This window comes from Dermacentor silvarum, chromosome 1 (assembly GCF_013339745.2).
Source record: "Dermacentor silvarum isolate Dsil-2018 chromosome 1, BIME_Dsil_1.4, whole genome shotgun sequence".
NCBI lineage: Eukaryota > Metazoa > Arthropoda > Arachnida > Ixodida > Ixodidae > Dermacentor > Dermacentor silvarum.
The window spans coordinates 173809863-173829606 of NC_051154.1; the positions used below are offsets into that span (position 1 = coordinate 173809863).

Sequence of the window (19744 nt, forward strand, 5' to 3'; positions counted from 1 at the left end):
AAGGAAATGGCGAAGGTACAAACGTAAGGAGAAAACCTGAATTGCGAGTTCGGCACACAACCGAAGAGGTGATTTTTACGACAGAGCTCTCTATGGCTGGAGCATCTTGCCCGGGGAGCCTGAACACAGAAACAACGCTTACCTTCGATTCTTTCTGCTCGGGATCCGTGGCTCTTTTCCGAAGCTCGGACATGGTTGGCTGCGTACGCGGCACTTGTTTCTATGTAGGCTGTTGCTATATGGCGTCTTATTCGTGATTATTAAACTTCCCTGGGCCCTGCGAAGCGAAGAATAAGCGCTCGGAACCAGCACCGCAGCTCCCTGTTTGTTTGCATCGATCCGTTTTACCGCAACGATTCCAAAGCTAGGGCGCCAGCACGCATGCCCAGCACTCGAGCAGCTGAGGCAGGCTGGCTGAGGCTGTGGAGAAAACGTAGTTCCGGCGAATGTCGCTAGCGTAGCGTTCGGGCGGCGCCTGCGTGCCTGCGTCACTTTCGCGACTTTCGGTCTTCAGAAAGCGCGCGCTATTGAAACTTTCGTTGCTAAGGCATATAAGATCGCGCGAAGGCAAACGTCTCGCTCAGTTGTTCGAAATGACTACTATAGCGAAGCTTTTTAAAAGCATGACTGTCCCTCTTAAAGGCAAATGCGGACTGAATAATTTGACGCCAATCCCTGCGTGGGAGACGCCCGCTACGCGCTAAGCGCGTCCTGCGCAGGACCTAAATGTTTTTCCAGTACAGTCCAGTCCTCCTACCGCTGTTGAACGTATCATAATGTAAGTGCAATCCTTGGTGTGTGTGCTGTGTGGCTGCACCTTAACAATAATTTCTTTCTGCTGGTTAGTGATCAGTTTAACTGCGCGATTAGCTGAAACCACAGACGTACGTACCTTCCCAGTGAAAACATTTCGTCCGTACGTACAGGTGCCCACAAAATAACTCGGAACGCCAGACCGGTGGCCGCTCGTCGGCGGAGCACACCCTCTAGGCTACAGCGTAATCTCTAAGCGCACGCGTAATCCTTGCGGCGTATTATCGTCGGAATCTGCATTAATTCTAAGAGATAGTCATGCTTTCTGGATAGCTTGCGTAGATGGCATCCATGAGCGTTTATAACTGAGTGGTGACCAGTGAGTTCACCGTGCTCTACTTTTCATTATACCTTGCAGTGGCCGCGAGACGCGCCCCAACAACCTAATGTCTTGCATACCTGAGTAAATTATTTCGCCTAAAGAAACTATGAATTCATAGCTTACCTTTCATGTGGGCTAGCGCCACAGCTCGCCTATATAATAGCACTGTAGCGCACTTTTCAACCGGATTATCGTGTTGCGCGATCTAGTTTAGTCCTTGTACAATTGTATTCCGAGCCGCATTTATTACTTGGGAATAAGATCAGAACTTTGACTGTCACACGACAAGCATGACTGCGTGCAGTAATAAAGGTTTTCAAAATGACCTCGGACGGCGTACATTCCAACACGCCATTTTCATGCACGGGAATTAATTTTATGCATGCAGCACGTACTATACCAACTCGCCCAAACTGCTACGCTTTTGACTCAAATAAAGTTCTCTTCAATGTTTCGCAGTCACAATGAACATCGCATAGTGCGCTATTTATTTACGAAATCTGGCCGCTTCGCTGTAGTTTTAGTAGGAGTACTAAACATTTGATCGCGTGTCTGCGTTGGTTGGCGCAAACATTCAATTTCTCGTTCAGTGTGGTGATACGTTGCTAATCAAGGGGTTGTTAAGCTGTGTGAGTTAAATGTGTATGGAAAAAAAAAAAAAAAAAACGTTCAGTGGGGTCCCATATTGATTGCTAAGAGGAATTTGACGGCAAAAGCTTTAATGCGTTGACGTCATTTCATTTGCGATTGTTTGCTTATGTTGGTTTAATTAATTAATACGTGGTCGTAATTCGGTTTAATTGTTTTCTTACTTGCTGTTACGGAGTCTTTAATTGATCCTAATTAGTATGTACTGCTCTTTGGAACTCTTAATTACTCTTAATTTGGCGTGACCAGTCCTATCACGGAGTCTCGAATTGATGTTAAGTAGTATCTATTACTATTCGCAACCCTTAATTACTCTTGATTAATTGTAATTATTCTTAGTTACTTAGTAATTCACTTTAGCACGCTTTAATAAAGGTGTCGTATGATGTCCGTGTTTTGGTCTTGTTAATTACCGTAATTACTTTTAATTAGTCTTTGGGACTCTTGAATTACTCTTAATTACTTTTAGCTACTTGGTGCTTAATTCACTTTTACATGCTTCATTGAACGGTGGAATGTGTAGTACTCCGCTTTCTGATTTTTGCTACCGCAAGTGTTGTCGACGATGGTCACATTCCGCGACTAATGAGCCAGTTAAGCCTTTCGCTTTAAAAGGCGCCGATCGCGTGCACACGAGCGCACACAGCGTTTTAGAGACCGCATCGGCACATACAGCCCCCTGTTTAGATGCACTGGGGAGCGAGGCGAGCTTGCTATGGAGACCGCGCATGCGCAGACCCTGGCACTATTATTTCACCGGCGCGCTCCGCCGGCGAAAGGCCACTGGTCCGGCGTTTCGAGTTATTTTGTGGGCACCTGTACATACATGGGACATCCAAATCACGGCGTTTGTGTTGTCTGGTTCTCTTCTCTTGTGTCCATGTCTGTACGCCTTGCCTTCTTTCACGATGAATTCATACGAACTAGCTCAACTTTCTGTAGTTTTAAGATCCATATCACGTCATGTGTATCTTAGGAGACGCACTTACAGGCATCCACACGACACCTAATTTCGGATGTCCTATCAAGGTCGCGTCAAGGATACCGCATCTGGAATAGTCATCCTTCCAGTGGCCTGGTCTTCCATTTTTCTCTCGTGTGCGTGCCTGTGCTCAGGGTGCAGCCCGCTGAGCGGTGGCTGTGCTGCAGTCGCCACTCAAGCCTTTGTTTTCTCCGTGGCTCGTAGCCGAATGTCTGCGCCCAGGGCAGCTGAATGGGCCGATGAAGAGAACGGGCTGAAGCAGAGAAGTGTTGATGGAAACACGTGCGTGGTGTAAGCTTTCAAGCACTTGCATACGTGGAGCGAGACGTATAATGACGCCAGCAGCGTAATATATATGAGAAGCGACGCGCATGATGTGATCATTTTAAAAACACTCCGCTGGGCTGCTTATGATGAACAAAAGCATCAATCGAAACTGATATTTTATGTATAAACATTTACCTGCTAACTGTGGGTTTAGAATTTGCAGTGTCTAGGGCGTGCAGCACAATTTTCGGAACGCTTACAAATTTTAAATGTGACACGTCAGACTGTTACCTTATTGTATTGTAGATCGAGTGCGTCACCCTACGTACAAGTATGGCCGTCCGGCCCGAAGACTCCTGAGAGGGACTTCTTCCATCCGAGAAAGACTTTGCGGAGAAATGCATGGGCGTTGCAGTTACTTTTGTGCTTCAATGCATAAAATAATGTTTTGTTAAGAAAGTAACTGGAACGCCAATGCATTTCTCCGCAAAGTTCGGGAATTAATATCTCGAAGCTGGTGTCATCCTGAGAATTCGTTCCAAGTGGGATCGCCTTGCGAACTACATGGCTAGAATTTCTAAATTGCAATATGGGCCATAAGGAAATTAGTTAAAGACTTAATTAGTGATTTTTTGTTAATTCGTTTATTATGCATTTCAATTTTTTTAGCAAGTAGTGTCCTCCTTTTCGAGTAGACCAGCTCATGAACTAGAATTGTGCTATCTGCCACAAGCAACGTTTAAAATATTTTGAAAGTGTTCGCTGAAACACCCTGTATATGGATGAGCACTGAAAGGACGAGGAATAGGAAGGGAGTAAACCTGCAGGGTAGCATGAGGGGAGAAAAAAAGAAGAACAAAGGTTACTTTTCTACCTTTCTATACGAGAAGAAACAAGAAAAAAAAAAAACGAAGAGAAAAAACAAAAGCACAAACTTGCTGCAGTGAAGCCTGCTGGATTATCGAAAAAAAAAAATACTGCTGTAGTAAAATGCGGAGCCCAAGGATATTCTGCAGTTTTAAGGGCGGAGAGGAAGCAGAAGAGGGTGTCAGGGTAGATTCACTGCGCGTTCATTCTCTCTCCATTCGTCCAACGTTTACGCCAGGCAATCGCAAACGTGTCGCTTTGGAGTCGCTGGCCACTTGTGTTTGCGTGCGCAGGATTGCGGCAGCAAAATGAAAAGATACGCTGCAACAGCCAAGAGATGAGCTACCTTCGTCAATGGACAAACCTGCTCCTTTCTCTGCACAGCCGGAAAGCCAAGCACGTCGGAACTTCTGCAGGAAAACGCGCAGGCGTATGCGAATCACTCGAGAACGAATGCAGCTGGCCCTAAAGAACGACAAACACGACATCCACGTGCCACCGGGAAATGATGTCGGCCGCCGTGCAGCTCCAAGTGACCTTTGCTCTGCAGTCAGTGCCGTGCAAAGTGACGCCTTCACTACGGAGCAATACCGAAGCAAGGTGAGTGGCATGGCACCTACACATTCGCCTGCTCTCGTGCGATAAGTGCAAATATTTTTGACTTGGGGCTTTTTGTCTCAAAGACTAAGCATGTACTTGATCCAGAGACGATGGAGAGGCTGCTGCTTGATCTGAGGACCCCTCCGGTTAACTATGATTATTCAGCTACATAGAAAATAAGCGTGAAGTTCCAACCTCACTGGGTAGATCGTTATAAGAGAAAAAACAAAAACACAAGCTTGCAGTGAAGCCTGCTGGATAATCGAAAAAAAAAAATACTGTTGTAGTAAAATGTGGAGCGCCCAGGGTGCAGCCCGCTGAGCGGTGGCTGTGATGCTGTCGCCAATCGAGCCTTTGTTTTCTCCGCGGCTCGTAGGGCTCGTAGCCGAATGGCCAGTTTATTCAGAGAACCTTCAAGGAGCGTTATGCAAATATTGTGTAGTCTTCGCAGGTGAGTGTGCAGGAAAAGGGAAGCACCAGCTCTTGGGCTGCTCTGTAACTAAGGCATTTGCCAATTAGAAGAAAGCTATGCACGCCTTCAAGAGCCACGCATCCAAGAGTTACCACGCCATGTCAACAACGCTACATATCTGAGAACTTTCTAGCAGTCCGTTCCCGTTCACAGCATGACATCTTAACACAACTTGACCACGGCCTTAAAATGTTGTCTGCGACTTGTCTCAAGCGTGCGATCGCGTAACGAGTTTTATAGACGTTCTTTCCAGAAAAAGGGCAAGTGCGGAAACCGAATTCAATAAAAATTGTCAGAAGTCGCTCTCTTTGCTACAAATCACAAATATTGAGATGGCCCTACCACGCTTCAAAGGAAGGCAGATGCAAAGAAGCAATGTATTTTCTGCCAGGGGTTTATCCGAAATTTAGATTTTTTTTTGGGGGGGGGGGGGTGTTACCAGAGCGGGGGGGGGGGGGGGGGTGGATACGAAGTTATTGTTTGTTTGTTTGTTTTTGAGCGAAAGGCGGAGGGGGGGGGGGGACGGGCTAGCGCTCTTTTTACCACGTTGTTTTATGTAATTAAGGATTAACGCTTTTTGTTTTTCAACAAATGGGGATGGAAAAGCCGCTAGTTAGCAGAAGTACACTAAGGAACCTTTTAAGCAAGCATGCGAAACCACCTCTTACAAGGGAGTTCGTCCTTGTTGGTACATGTCGAGCTGACGTTGTTGCGCAAACAATACTACAACGAAGGTGGAGACAGGCAGGCACGAACGAGCGCTGTATAGAAGGCCGAAATGTGCGCCTAGTTTTGGGGGATTATAAATTCAGTACTATATTTAAAATAAACAGCCATGGCATTCTGTCGCCACGTTTGAAAATTGCAAGAACATAAGGGACAGCGTTTAGAGTTTTCATTTGATTGCTCGAAGTTTATTCTTGTTTTCTATGCAGAACAACGTGAAGCAAGTTCTTAATGTACAAGTCTTATTGAAAGAACAAAGTGCAGACGTTTTCAAAACTAAGTACAATATCACTTTGCAAGAGAAAAAATATGCCAAGCACAATAGACATGGAGAAGCCATATACCTTAAACAATACAATTAAAATATAACAACTAAGAAAAAAAAAGCCACGGGAATCGATGTTATGCGAAGCAGTATGCGGGGAGCCTACCAAGTTAACGAAACGACCATGAGAGCACCAAGACGCAGGCGGCTGTTTCATGACCTACATGACACGCTGGTCATGACCTATCATTTATGTTCGTCATACACCCTTGTCATACTATGTCAATTTTGGTCCATACCATGTTACCGAAACCACCATGAGAGCACCAAGCGTTAACCGCGACCTTGATGATTCTCCGCTCCCTGCAGGTCGCAGTGTAGCACTGTCGTCTGCGCGCTGAACATCAAAGTTAGACCTAGGGTGCCTCGATCGGCGGCGCTGGGCATCGAGGCACCCAGGCCTAGTTAGACCTCAACATTAAGGCCACCTAGCGTGCACCTCCGCAAAGAGTAAATGTTACGTAAACCGATTACAACAGTGCATGGGTTCATCGTAATTTTTTTCCAGGATGAGTGCCTGTCTGAAAGAGGGAAGCGGCGGGGGGGTGTTAGGGGGGGGGGTAGGGGGGGGGTATAAACCCTTGCTTTCTGCTAGTCCCGAAGAACACCGGAGCAGTGGCGCACCGACGGGGGAGTTCGGGGGTCATACCCTCCCTCCCTGAGGCCGAGTTAACCCCCCTTTTGTTTAACCCCTTTTCTTTCCTTGCGCCTTTGGGTACTGCATCTAAGATGTAAGACGCGCAATCGTCTGCACACTCGCAAACTTACGCAAAAAGCGCATTTTTTGACAATTTCCCGTGATGAAATTGAAATTAGTGCTGTTTAGATGGTATTGGCAAACTAAGGCAAACTGTCAACCCCCGCCTGGCAGAGATCCTGGGTGCGCTACTGTACAGGAGGAATGTGTATTTGCCTTTGCTCGCGGACTTCGAAAATCAACTAAGAGACCGGTTCGATGCCCATAGGAAGGTTGTGGTTGGGCTTAACATGATGCTGCCAAAATTCTGCGCATCGGTTAGCCTTTCTGCTATTGATGACGCAGTGAAGTTTTACCTTGGCGACATTCCTTCGGCTGATGACATCGAAGCAGAGTTGACGCTATGGATAAGCAAATGCTGCCATATCGAAGAAAAGAATCGCCCAGCTTGCGCTTTGCAAGCCTTAGGGATGTGTAACCGCAACTTTTTTCCTAACATCCAGAACCTGCTTTCTATCCTGGCGACGTTACCCGTGTTGGCGTCTACACCGGAACGGACTTTCTCGGCACTGAGAAGGCTGAAGAGCTACCTCCGGAATCGTATCAACCAAGACAGATTCACCGGACTAGCACTGCTCATCGAGAAATTCCAGTGACCCCGGAACAGGTCCTCACACACTTTCGCAAGCTGCTGAGAAGGAAAGACTTCCTCGTATAAACTGCTCTCAATGTTTCAAGATTCCATTACAAGCTAGCCCCAACTAGCCCAAGCTGCAACCCTTCTATGTACTCCGCGAATCCGAGGAAACTTCTCAGCAAGCAGAATGTGCGAACGATAACAAAAACGTCTGATCGTCGGGATACTTGTTTGCTTGCTTATAAATATTCATACCTTTCTTGTATCGCGGTTATATCGTGCTAACAAATTGTAATTAGGAATACCATCACCATTTGCGATAAGTGCATGCATTCATCTCCATAGAAATTGCAGCTAGCGTTCGGAACTGCAGCGGAAAACACATTTCGCTGACCGTGGAAAACTATTAGGCACGGTGCGCGGTAACGGTAGAACAAATGCAGTTAGTTTTTGTTCATGAAACACAGGCTGCGGTGTCCCCGCCTCTGTGGTGTTCTAGTCCAAACTTTTATTTCTTGCCTTAACCAGAATTTCAGTTTAACACACCATTTTTTACTTATTTAGTTACAACTAATTTAAAAGTACCATCTTATTAAATGTAAGCGATGTGCTTGATTCATACACGAAAATAAGCCAGTATAAATCTTTCAAAATGGTAGGCGTTCAACACACAAATCCTGCAGCAACTGCGTATTCCGCGATCCCGCGCGCCATATCTTGAAACCGATCTACGCTGAGGGCAGAGTCTATAGGCGCTTCAGCGGTTTATACCTTTGCGCGTGCTGCGTTCTCGCCGCTCAGTTCGCGTTGAAGCGGTAGACAGCACGAAGGGCACTTTGCTCACTGCTGCGTGGCAGAGTCTATAGGTGGGCCGACGACTAATACCTTTGTGCGTGGTGCGTTCTCGCCGCTCAGTTCGCGTTGAAGCGATAGATAGCACGAAGGTCACTTCGCTCGCTGCTGCCGCCACGCTTCCTCACGCCAGCGTTTGGACAGCAAGTGTTCGCACTCATCGAGTGTGATGTGTTCATGTTTTCCCGTGATACCATACTTGTTCATAGTTAGTAAGCGAATGTTTGCAAGTTTATACGGCCGATAAAACTACTATCCTTACTTTCTATAGCTGTCTATTAATTTGCTATCCCAATCGATGCTTCGCCTTTCGGGCGAAACTGGGACATTTTTTTTACAGCGAAGCTGTACATGACTAGCCGATCCGTCCGTCTGTCCCCTGTACGCAGAAACTATCATCATCAGCAATGGCTTGAGCGTCGTCGTCTTCCACAGCTGGCACGTTGGCGCCCCTCGGCGCAACCGCGCTCGTGCCACTGCTTCCGCGTTCGTCGTCGTCTTCTTCCACAGCTGGCTCCGTTGCCGCTCATCATTCCAACGTAGAAATTCACTTCTCTTCTGTCGTTGTAATGGGGAGGCCGCATTTACAGGTATCAACAATTGCTTAAGGGGGTATGAGCCATTCATTGTCTTACGTGACGGACAGATTTAATTTTGAAGAATCGCAAGCGGCAATGCGACAACGGCGGACTGCGGGCATGCAGTCAATGACGTCGTTTTGTCCATCGCAGCCGAACGTGTGTGTAACCTCATTAAGAAACACAATGACGTAACCAATAATTGAGAAATTAGACTTTAATGCACCGTCGGGATTAACCCAGTGATAAACACCGGGGCAGCACGGTTCAGCTTCGCTGGTTAACCATCTGTACACTCTAAAAAACGTTTACACCCTTTGTCGTATCTTGTCCCCAAACAATAATCGTCATCTGCCTTGCTTGCGTTTCTACTTTTCTGCCTTGCTACTGCCTTGCTTCTGCCTTGATACTTTTCTGCCGAGAATGATGTGTCACGCTGATGACGCGCAATCCTTTCGTGACTAGGAAGTACCGGGCTTGCAGCGTTAAAGAAAGGAAATGCGGACAACACAGATGACGATTATTGTTTGGGGACAAGATACGACCCAAAAGGTGTAAACTTTTTTTAGAGTGTACGGAGTGCTTGGGCGGTGATCTTTTCACACTGCTGACATCGACAGCATCGAACCGCTACCAATCACTACAGCAGGAAACCGCTACATCATTGTGGCCGTGGACAATTTGCCGAAGTACGTCGAAGTGTCCGCTGTGCCACCTCTCGCGTCCGGTCACCCAATCGATTTCCTGAAGCTCAGATTTAAATGGAGACATGGCCCGCCCCCCAAAAATTAATATGAGACCGTGCTACGACATTCCACAGCCGCGAACAAAGAAAGTGCCTTAGTACGGCAGGCGGGCCGCACCATTACACGTCCGCATTTCATCACCAGGCAAACGGCCTGACGGAACGAACAAACCGAAGCATCCAGGCACGACTCGCTCCGTCTACGAAACTAGGAAAAAGGGGGAAGCCGACTGGGACGTTCACCTTCAGTCAGCTGCTTATGCCGTAACCATGACGCTGCAGACGCCTACCGGGGCAACGCCATATGAAACCGTCTGCGGCAAGCTGCCCCAGATGAAAGTGGTCCTCAACCTAGACACTCCCGTTAACATCTCCAGACCTGACGACCAAGCGTCCATCTTTAAAAAGATCAGAACAGCAGCGATCAGAAGACCTTGACAAACGCAAGAAACACAGAAGCGCTACTATGACCGCCGACATCGACCAGCTCCGGTGTATAACGTCGGCGACGAGGTGTGGGTACAAAGCAGGGATTTATACACCCCGCCTCCAACACCACCCTAACAGCCCCTCCCCCCCAAACCCCCAGAAGAATCCCGACAACCCCCCAAAAATTATTCCAGACCCCCCCCCCCCCCCCCCCCCCACTCTCCTCTTACAGACAGGCACTCATCCTGGAAAAAAATTACGCTGATCCCATGCACTGTGGTAATCGCTTTAAGAAATATTTACTTTTTGCGGAGGTGGACGCTACGTGGCCCTAACTTTGAGGCTCGATTTTGATGTTCAGCACGCAGACCACAGGGCGCAGACGACAGTGCTACACTGGGACCTGCAGGGACAGGAGAAACCTTGACGTCGCCGTAAACGAAAGACACGTCCGCGTGTTTTGTCTATGCAACGGCCGGTGCTCAGAGTTGCGCGCCGTACTATAGTCATGGTTAATGAACATCTAGGCCGGTATTTTGTAGCGATGCGTTATGCTTTATTCTATACTAGTGTTATCATCCACCACTCAGGGCTGGCAGATCCCGTTGATAACGTGAGCGGACCGTCGCTCTGACCACTGACCAAGCGCGAAAAGGTATTAGCATCGGAAAGACATCGCTACAAAATACCGGCCTTAGAGGCATTTCACTGTCGTCACGGGTATACCTATGTTCGGCCGTACACGCTCCGTCGCACTGGAGCTGCCTCTATTCGCCACTATCAACACAATTAGATCTCTTGCGCCGATATGTCGGTGTCACTAGCACCTGCCAGCGCTCCAGTGGTGGCACCCTCCAACGGCAATATTAGCTGGCGATGATATCTTTCATTAAAAACAGGAGAATGCTGATTTTAAAGGTATCTCTCAATTGTGCGGAACATCATAGGACGACGTACATGGTGACCGAGTATTTAATTTACACACGGTATCCTGGAGAGCTGGTTTCACAGCAAGCGCTGCTAATGCTTGCGTGCGAGGTCGAGAGAAAATGTTCCCTGCTTTGTTATCAGCTGGAATGAAGATACTGCTGCTGTTGAAAGAAGCTTTTCCACCATGAACAGGACCTTAACTTCTGATATACATACGTCGCATGACGCCGGCCCATGTCGACGCGCTGATAAATGTTTCTATTGAAGCTCCGGGTATCCCCATTATTAGAAACGCAACAGTCGAAGAAAAGGAAGAATATTTGCAGTGTGTGGACAGAGCCTACAATTAAGATGTGGGCCAAGAAACCGCGTCGGGTATTAATTGTAGATACGTGCGAGGTGACACGGTGCAATTGTATGGTTTGTATATATATATATATATATATATATATATATATATATATATATAAAGTTGCAGATTTGTTTTTAATTACTATGTTGGGAATGTGGCAGCCACGGTTGGCCTAGTAGTTTCTTTGGTGAAGACAGTATGTACCTGATTGTAGCGGACATGATTCGCATATATACTTTTTGTTCTTAGTTGTTATATTTTAATTTTGTTGTTTAAGATATATGGCTGCTCTATCTATGGTGCTTAGTTTTTTTTTTCTTGCGCTAAGTGATATTGTACTCAGTTTTGAAATCGTCTGCACTTCTTTGTTCTATCAAGGCTTGTAGATTAAGAACTTGCTTCACTCTGTTCTGCATAAAAAAAAAAAAGAATAAACTTCGTACAATCAAATGAAAGCTCTAAACGCTGTCCCTTATGTTCTTGCAATTTTCAAACGTGGTGACAGAATGTCATGGGTGTTTAAATATAATAGTATTGAATTTATAATACCACAAAACGAGGCACACATTTTCGCCTTATATACAGGGTTTGTTCGTGCCCGCCTGTCTGTGCCCGCCTGTCACCACCTTCGTTATAGTATTTTTTGCGCAACATCAGCTCGACATGCACCAACAAGGACGAACTACCTTGCAACATGGGGTTTAATATGCGTGCGTAAAAAGTTAATTAGTATACTTCTGCTAATTGGCAGCTTTTCCATCACCATTTGTTGAAAAAAAAAACAAAAACAAAGTGTCGAGCCTTAAATAAAACAACGTGGTAACAAGAGCGCTAGCCCTTAAACTCCCCCCCCCCCCCCCCCCGCCTTTCGCTGAAAAAAAGATATAACCAATAACTTCATATCCCCCCCCCCCCCCCAAAAAAAAAATAAAAAAATGCAAGAACCAGGCAAGATGTTACTAGCGATGTTTGAAGGGCCTTTCACAATTACTGAGCGCATAGGAGAGAGCACCTGATGCGTGAGCACCTCACTTACAGGCGCCAGCCTCGACAGGCGTAAAAGAAATATCTTCTCCGTGCACGTGTCACGCCTCAAGAAAAGGTTCCGGTGGTCGAACTGAACTGTCGATTTGAAACTGAACATTCGATTTTATTTATTTATTTTTTTCAGGTACGCGGCGTGGCCGAGTGTGAAGACAAAACGTGCGGATGAGCACTGGAAGGAAGAGAAAAGGGAAGGGAGAATAAAAGAGAAGGAAGTCGCTTGGAACGACGACCGCGGGTCTGGTTCCTTACAACATATATATATAAGGATAAATAACACGCAGGGAGGTTAACCATAACTATACGTCAATGTGCTACTCTGCAGGGACTGAGTCACGGAGGGATAAAAGCCCTAGATGAAAGTGGGCTGCGGGACAAAAGTACGTGGAGCACGTCAATGTGCGTCGTCGCATTCTCGGGGACGGATATCTTAAAATCGGGGCTAGTCTAGTGAATGGACATGCTTTGAGCACTGAACGGTGTGCTGCTTACAGAAGAAAACTCGCGCGCTTGTACGACTCGTCACAGTGACCTGTACTTAATTCTTAACGTTTCCTCCTGGCACCCCCTGTCACGGACGTCTGAAAAAGACCGTATTGTTTCATGCGCTGTTCCTGTCCCGTGACCCTCCCTTTCGAGAGGGGAAAAAGCCTTATTGTTACGGCGCTCGTATACGGCGGACGGAGCGATTGCAATTTAGATGAATGCGCCCTTCGTGGAAGCTGCGAGCGCTGTAGCCAGGAAGCTGCAATACTATAGGCGAGGCCATCTTAGCTCCTCACCTTGAGGATTTTCCCCAAGAGGTACACAATGCCGTAAAAGCTGCCAACGGTCTTCGTCCGTCCCGGCTCCATACCCTCATGTGCACTTCTTCGTTATAACCCCTGCGGCTTTCGCTTTGACCAAGATTACTCGTGAGTTTACATTGCGCAATGCGAGGCTGTACATGTCCATCCGAATAACGTCTTCGTGATCAGCTTACTTAATTATTAACCGGTTATACCGCGCTGGCGCTGAAAGTTTAATGCTTCAAGTTTTACAGGCCCGTACATTATAGTGTGCCGACCTGTAATGACCACTCGCCTCAGTGGTGAATTATTGGGATCGATCGCTTGAGTGTGGCAGCATTCATTACGCTGGGACGGGGCGCGAAAGTGCCCGTGTGCGATAGGATTTGGTTCAACTCCGGGTAGATCGAAATTATTTAAAGCCCTCTATTAAAGCGTACGTCACTCACAGAAGTCATATTGAGACGAAAAACAACTCTATCGACCAAAATAATGATGCCTATAGGTTTCCTTATTAGTGTCAAAAGACCCAGGCCTTTGAGATCGGTGTATGTTTCGATTGGTGACTTAAATGTCACCTTCTGTCGAGCGTCACATTTACCTTGTGCCATCTAGGCGTCGTCGTGTCGCATACACGCCATTCATTGGCAGCTCACTCGATGGCTATGCAGAGCGGTCAACGCTGTTAGAGAAGCATGTGTTAGGTATAGAAATGAGAGAGAGATGAGATATGTTATAGGTATAGAGATGACATTTTAGGTACATAGAGATGAGATAGAACTGAGGAATACCTGTGCATGACTGTGTTGCACTGAGTTTTAACACCGACAGAATGAAAGACCACGAGTATATACTAAAGACGAAGTGGAAGCTACGAACTCTTTAATCTTGTCAGTGAATATTCTTTCAGTGTTAAAGCTCAGCACAACACAATCGTGAACATGCACCAACTAGCTCCGTTCATAGTTTTACTAAAAAAGCGCAATCACCTTGTGGGACCTGAAATATACTTTTGCATCTGTATATAAGACGGTAAGAAAATTTTCACGTTAAACACTAAAGAAAATTCTCGCATTATATGAGGACCGTTACCTTTTCTTTGGTGATCAGACTAATGTGGATCTAAGCAATGGCTGGACGCAATATTTTGGCAAGACGACCTGTCTTCATCAGTGCCCTGGGTTGATCACTTCCTGTCTCCATCTTACTGTGAACGTATGCCTAGTGTGGAGAAATAATTTAAAAGGAATACAATGTATCCCTGCCTTCCATGAAAGAAAGAAGGAAAGAAAGAAGGAATGATAGAAGGAAAGGAATAAACAAAGGAAAAAAAAAAAACGGTCAATGGTGTGCCATATATCATAGTGCTCGTTGCGGCAGTAATGGTAAAAAAAATCAATCAAATAAAACAATCTATAAAATTCTTTCAAGTTAAGTCTGTCTGTCATGTTTAGGAGAAAAAAGAACAATGTCTTTCAAAAATAATAATCCTAAATGTACATGAATATAGACCCATTGAAAATGAAATCGAAGATGATATGCGGGTGACGAATTGAGCCCGTTTCTGCTATACGCGTTGAAAAGATGAAGGGTCGAAATTTGTGCAGAAAAGCGATGCAGCGTCTAACGCTCCATCAAGCAGGGAACATACTGTAGCACGTTGTGTGACTGAGAAAACGCGCTCTTTATTGACGAGGCAAAAGAGAGGATTGCTCGAAGTTGCGACAAGCCACTCATTCTATGTGGGCGCCTTCACATATCTCAGACTGGTAATCAATGCGAAAGCCGTTGCATGGAATATTTTAATGAAGCAATATATTCAGAGAACAATGGTGCCTTTCATGAGCGTGCTTTTCATACGTTATAGCGAAGGAGGCATCACCGTCAGCTGGTGCGCGCAGGGTGTAAGAACGGGTTTAGTGCGACTGGAGGAAGCGAAAAGAGAAGGAAGAAACTGGCAGCCTTATGCGAATGCTAAGCTACAGGAAAACCACAGGCGGCCAGGGCCCGCGGCCTCCTTGAACGAGGAGGGCCTCGGGCGAAGACTTCGCTTGCTCAGACCAATAAAGTTTCTTCATCATCATGTGCTAGCGGTGCGAAGATACCAAGAGGAGAACACTATACTCGGAACGGCGAAGTACAATTAATGCTGCATGGCGCCTGTGCTCTTGCGTGTGGGAATAAAAATAAGGCAGCGAGACAAAGGAAAAATCAGCAAGCTACTTCGCGGGTGCATGGGACAGGTCTCGAGCTGCAACAGCTTTATGACTTATGTTGCACGGGTCCTCTTCTGTGCTGGTGCCCTCGGCGCCGAGCTTCCTCAGTCCTTCCTTCTTTTTTTCCTGCTACCAAATGAGATGCATTCATCGTTAACATCCATCAGCATTCCTCTTCTTCGTCAGGATACTTCATTTTCCTCCTAAAGGCGCGTCGCGCTTCGAAAGTAATGTTCCTCCGAGCGCAAACCGCTGCTCAATTAAGCCGATGGCCTAGTCTCTGCAAATCGAAAGTTCCAAGACTCGCTCCCAGGATCAGCTTTCAGAGGAGCAAAATGTAACTTATTTTTCGATTTATTACCTGAGTACTTTTGACGGGCCGCCTGTGTTAGATGCAATCAGGAGTCGTCGAATTATCTGCCAGAGCAAACGGCGTCAATATGTTAAACCAATTGGTTTAACACATTGACGCCGTTTGCTAATGTAATGGACGTTGGAAAAGTAACTGCGCAGTGAGAAAATAAACAAATAAATATGATGATAATTGTGAATGACATCGCAGTTTCACGTGCGATATGATAGCGCAAGACCTGTAGATCTGATAACGTCTGTGGGTGCACTCAAATTAAGGACGGTGTACGAGAACAATCCTTACACACTGCAGGAGCTGCAGACAGGCATTGTCGCAGCACATTGCACACGTAACTCCAGCAACGCGCTACCGACTGTTTAACAATATGCAACGTCGTCTGCAGTCGTGTCTTCAAGCCGGTGGTGGACATTTTCAGCATCTCCTGTAGTGATCACTGCACTGACGTAAGTAAAAATTCATATTTTAAGACCACAATTGCCACTGCATAGTTACTTTTCGGACAGCCAGTATATTTCAAGCTGATTTAGAGACGCCGAAACGTGGTGAATTTGCATATACACACACACTCAGTACTCATTTCTCCCTTCCCAGTGCCTTTCTGTAAATTTATCTGTATCTCTCTCTTTCACACGCTTAAAGTAGCTTGCCAACGTCATGTGCAGCCGCTCAAGGAACTAAACGTTGAGGGGGTTCATGCCGTGCGATGATGCTGGACTCATTCAGCCGTTCTTCAAGCTACATCAAGTTTCCCGACGAACTGCTACCTCCGGACTATAAGTGAGAAATGAGGAGGCGGTCATGCGAAGCTCGAATAAGCTGATCTCTGTGCTTACAGGCAAAATAGGTATAACTAGTGAACAGAAATCATTCTGCAACGGAAGCTGCAAAATATGACATCACGGCGGTATACAGTGGAGCCATCGTCAGTGCTATACTCAAAATACAAGGATGACCGATCGCCACGTAACATGCGCGAGTGAAGTTTCTGCCAGAATTAACGAAACTGCGACAAGATCCACTAGCATGCTCCGGGTAGGAAGACGAGACGAACACTTTGGGGCAGTCATAGAAAGGTTTTCTGCCGAGGTGCATATCAGCGACTATGCGACGGATGGAGAAGCGAAGGGTCAGCGCGCGCGACTACACGAACTATTGGAGGCGATGACTTACGGAGTTGCCATCTATCGGAAGCGCCTCACTTGCGTAGTATGAGGGATAACGCGGCGCGCTCCTCATAGGCTAGGCTATCGGGCGCTCAATAAAAACACCACGCGTGATCGAGCCCTCCTGGACATTTCTGTAAGTAGTCGTGAAACGAGAGAATGTTTTACTGTCAAAATAACAATCTTGGGCAAACAGAAGAGACAGAATGGTTTACAGACGCTATCTCTTTACCGAATACGTACAGTGACCTCCCACTGCGCGCGGTCGCCGCGATGGAGTCCCCGAACCGGCTTCTTGCGTGAAAGGTAGGCAATCGCTGAGAGCAAACCATGTCCAGGGGCGGATCCAGGTTTTTTCCGAGGGGGGGGTCAGCTTCTGTCAATGATGATGATGATGATAGTAGCCTTTCTTATTTGCCGAAATTCACCGTTTCTGCTCCCAATAAACCCGTGTATTATACGGCTAGAGCAACACCTGTAGCCCGCCGCGGTGGCTCAGTCAGCTCAGGCGTTGCGCTGCTGAGCACGAGATCGCGGGATCGAATCCCGCCGCGGCGGCCGCATTTCGATGGAGGCGAAATGCAAAAACGCACGTGTGCTTGCGTTGTAGTGCACGTTAAAGAACCACGGGTGATCAAAATAATCCGGAGCCTTCCACTACGGCGTGCCTCATAATCAGAACTGGTTTTGGCACGTAAAACCCGCGAACGAGGAAGAAGCCCTATAGCGTAGCCAGGGATCGGTTTCTCCGAGCTTATAGGAAAAGGACGTTACCCAATACAGCCATGTGCTTGGCGGCTGTGCCAAGCACATGGCTGTGTTCAATACAGTGTGTTCAAAACTAAGCTTTATGGTTTTCTTAAAGTTAGGCACTGGGAGGCACGCGAAGACCACCTGTGCAAATAAGTTATGTGGCCAGGGGGGCACAAAGTAGGCTGATAATTATCGCTGTGAGCAGCCCAATTAACTCAAATTGAACAATTATTTTTTGTCGAGTGCAGTAAGTCGGTATGTTTGTATTGAAAACTTAGAGGCAGTCGTGTTTCTACACAGTATCAGTCGGAAGAATTATTCTAGCGTGTTCATGCTCCGCGATATCCGCCTCCAAATTTCAATTGTCGTACTGCGCAGAGTTATCGAGTCGACGCGAAAGCGGTTTATGCCTTGCGTTGCTGTGGAAGGGAGGCATTTTGAACATTTTTAGGGCATTGACATCTTGATGGGTGAAGTGTTGTCATGAGATTTCTGCATGATAACACCAAACTTAAAGCGGCAGTATGAAATATTCGTTAGCATAGCTAAAAAGGTTTCTGCTATTGATGCTGCAGTTGTTGCTCTTGATTTCAATAAAACTTACAATACTTGGAAATCAGCAGTCACTTTATTTGCGTAGCCCAGGCAAGGACCATGCCCGGTCGTCTAGTCACCATTACGCACGCGTACTGCCCTCCGGCTTCTCCGCTCGCGCCATTATTTCGGCATGGCAGCTGCGCCATCTTTACAGGCTGCACGGTCGCGTGTTCCGACAGTGGTTACGGGTTCTTCGATTTTTTTTTTATTTCGCCAGCCGTGAGGAGAAGGGGGACAGTTATTATCTTTGCCAATGTCTCCACCGCGTTGTCAGACTAAACGCCGCACTCAACAGCCGCGTCACATCAGGGAGGAGCTTTGCGCCGATCCTCACTCTCTTGCATGCGTAATCATGCGAACGACAATTAAAATTTGGAGTTGGCTATCTCGGAGCATAGACATGCTAGAAGAATTCTTCCAAGTGAAACTGTGTAGAAACACGACTGCCTCTAACTTTGTAATACAAACATACACACCTACTGCAGTCAATAAAAAGTTACTTATTCAATTTTAGTTGATTCGGCTGCTGACAGCGATAATTATCATCTCAATTTGTGTCCCCCTGGGCACATAACTTATTTGCGCAGGTGGTCTTCACGTGCCTCTCAGTGCCTAATTTTAAGAAAACCATAAAGCTTAATTTTGAACACCCGGTATATCTAGCGTGTATTGTTTCTTAAAATAAAATTTGGGATGATCTGTCGCAGGTTCGTTATAAATGTGTATAAGGACGGGTCCGTCTTTGGAGTTATGTTGGGACACCTTGATTTCCTTAAGAAGGTTTTTTTGTGTTTGGCTGAGACACCTTCGTTTGCTTTGGAGGACTAACGCTCCGCTCCAACGAGGCAACCACTACGCTGGTTGTTTACGATATGCGTATCACCGCGTATGAAAACTCACGACGCCACCAACAAGAAGAACGATGTGGCGTAGTAGCCGAGAGCGCGAGCCAGCGTCTTCATGCTTTGTTTCCCACGCGACGTCATCCTTTCACACAAGTTGCGCATCTGCTCCCATTTCTCTAACCACGCGACGCCATCCTAGGCCCGCGCGCTGGCGTTGGCCGCTGACGTCACGCTCCCCCACTTCGCAGCCGCTGCTCGAGGCTTCGCCCCGCTCCGCGAGAACGCCCACTCAGATAAACGGATCCGGCGGCTTTGAGCCTCCTATGCTTAATGTAGAACAATAAAACTGCGAAGTTACAATGAAAAACTTGTAGCGTACGAACGGTACTGTGCTCGTGCTGGATATTGTCAACGTGTAACTGTGATCACAATGAGTGCTACAGTTAAAAAATGTTGCCTATGTGTAGTTCTTAGTTTAGCTGTTAGTTATTATTTATATATGAACACTTCAGCGAGATACCTCTTTCATTAAGCAGGTTGGTCGCGAAACCGATGACAGCCAATGAGGCAACCAATGACACCCCAAGGGGGAACTAAGTTGATCAGGCGCGAAGGCGCTCGCGCGGACATCGGCGTGCTTGGCAAAAGGGACATCCCCTCGTTCATTCGACGCCACCGACGGGACGAGAAAGCACGGCCGGCGCCAGGAGGTCCAAGGTGTTC

At 46.8% G+C, this 19744-nt stretch overlaps 1 protein-coding gene across 1 annotated transcript in view; it reads right to left on the bottom strand.

Moving 5' to 3' along the window:
- Positions 1-420, bottom strand: part of LOC119436406 (phosphatidate cytidylyltransferase, photoreceptor-specific-like) — a 44541-nt gene extending 44121 nt beyond the window's left edge. Inside the window, exon 1 of the mRNA XM_037703246.2 lies at positions 143-420. Within this exon, the coding sequence (XP_037559174.1) occupies positions 143-193 (51 nt within the window). The 5' untranslated portion in view covers positions 194-420. The remainder of the gene's footprint in view (positions 1-142) is intronic.
- Between the last annotated feature and the right edge of the window lie 19324 nt (positions 421-19744).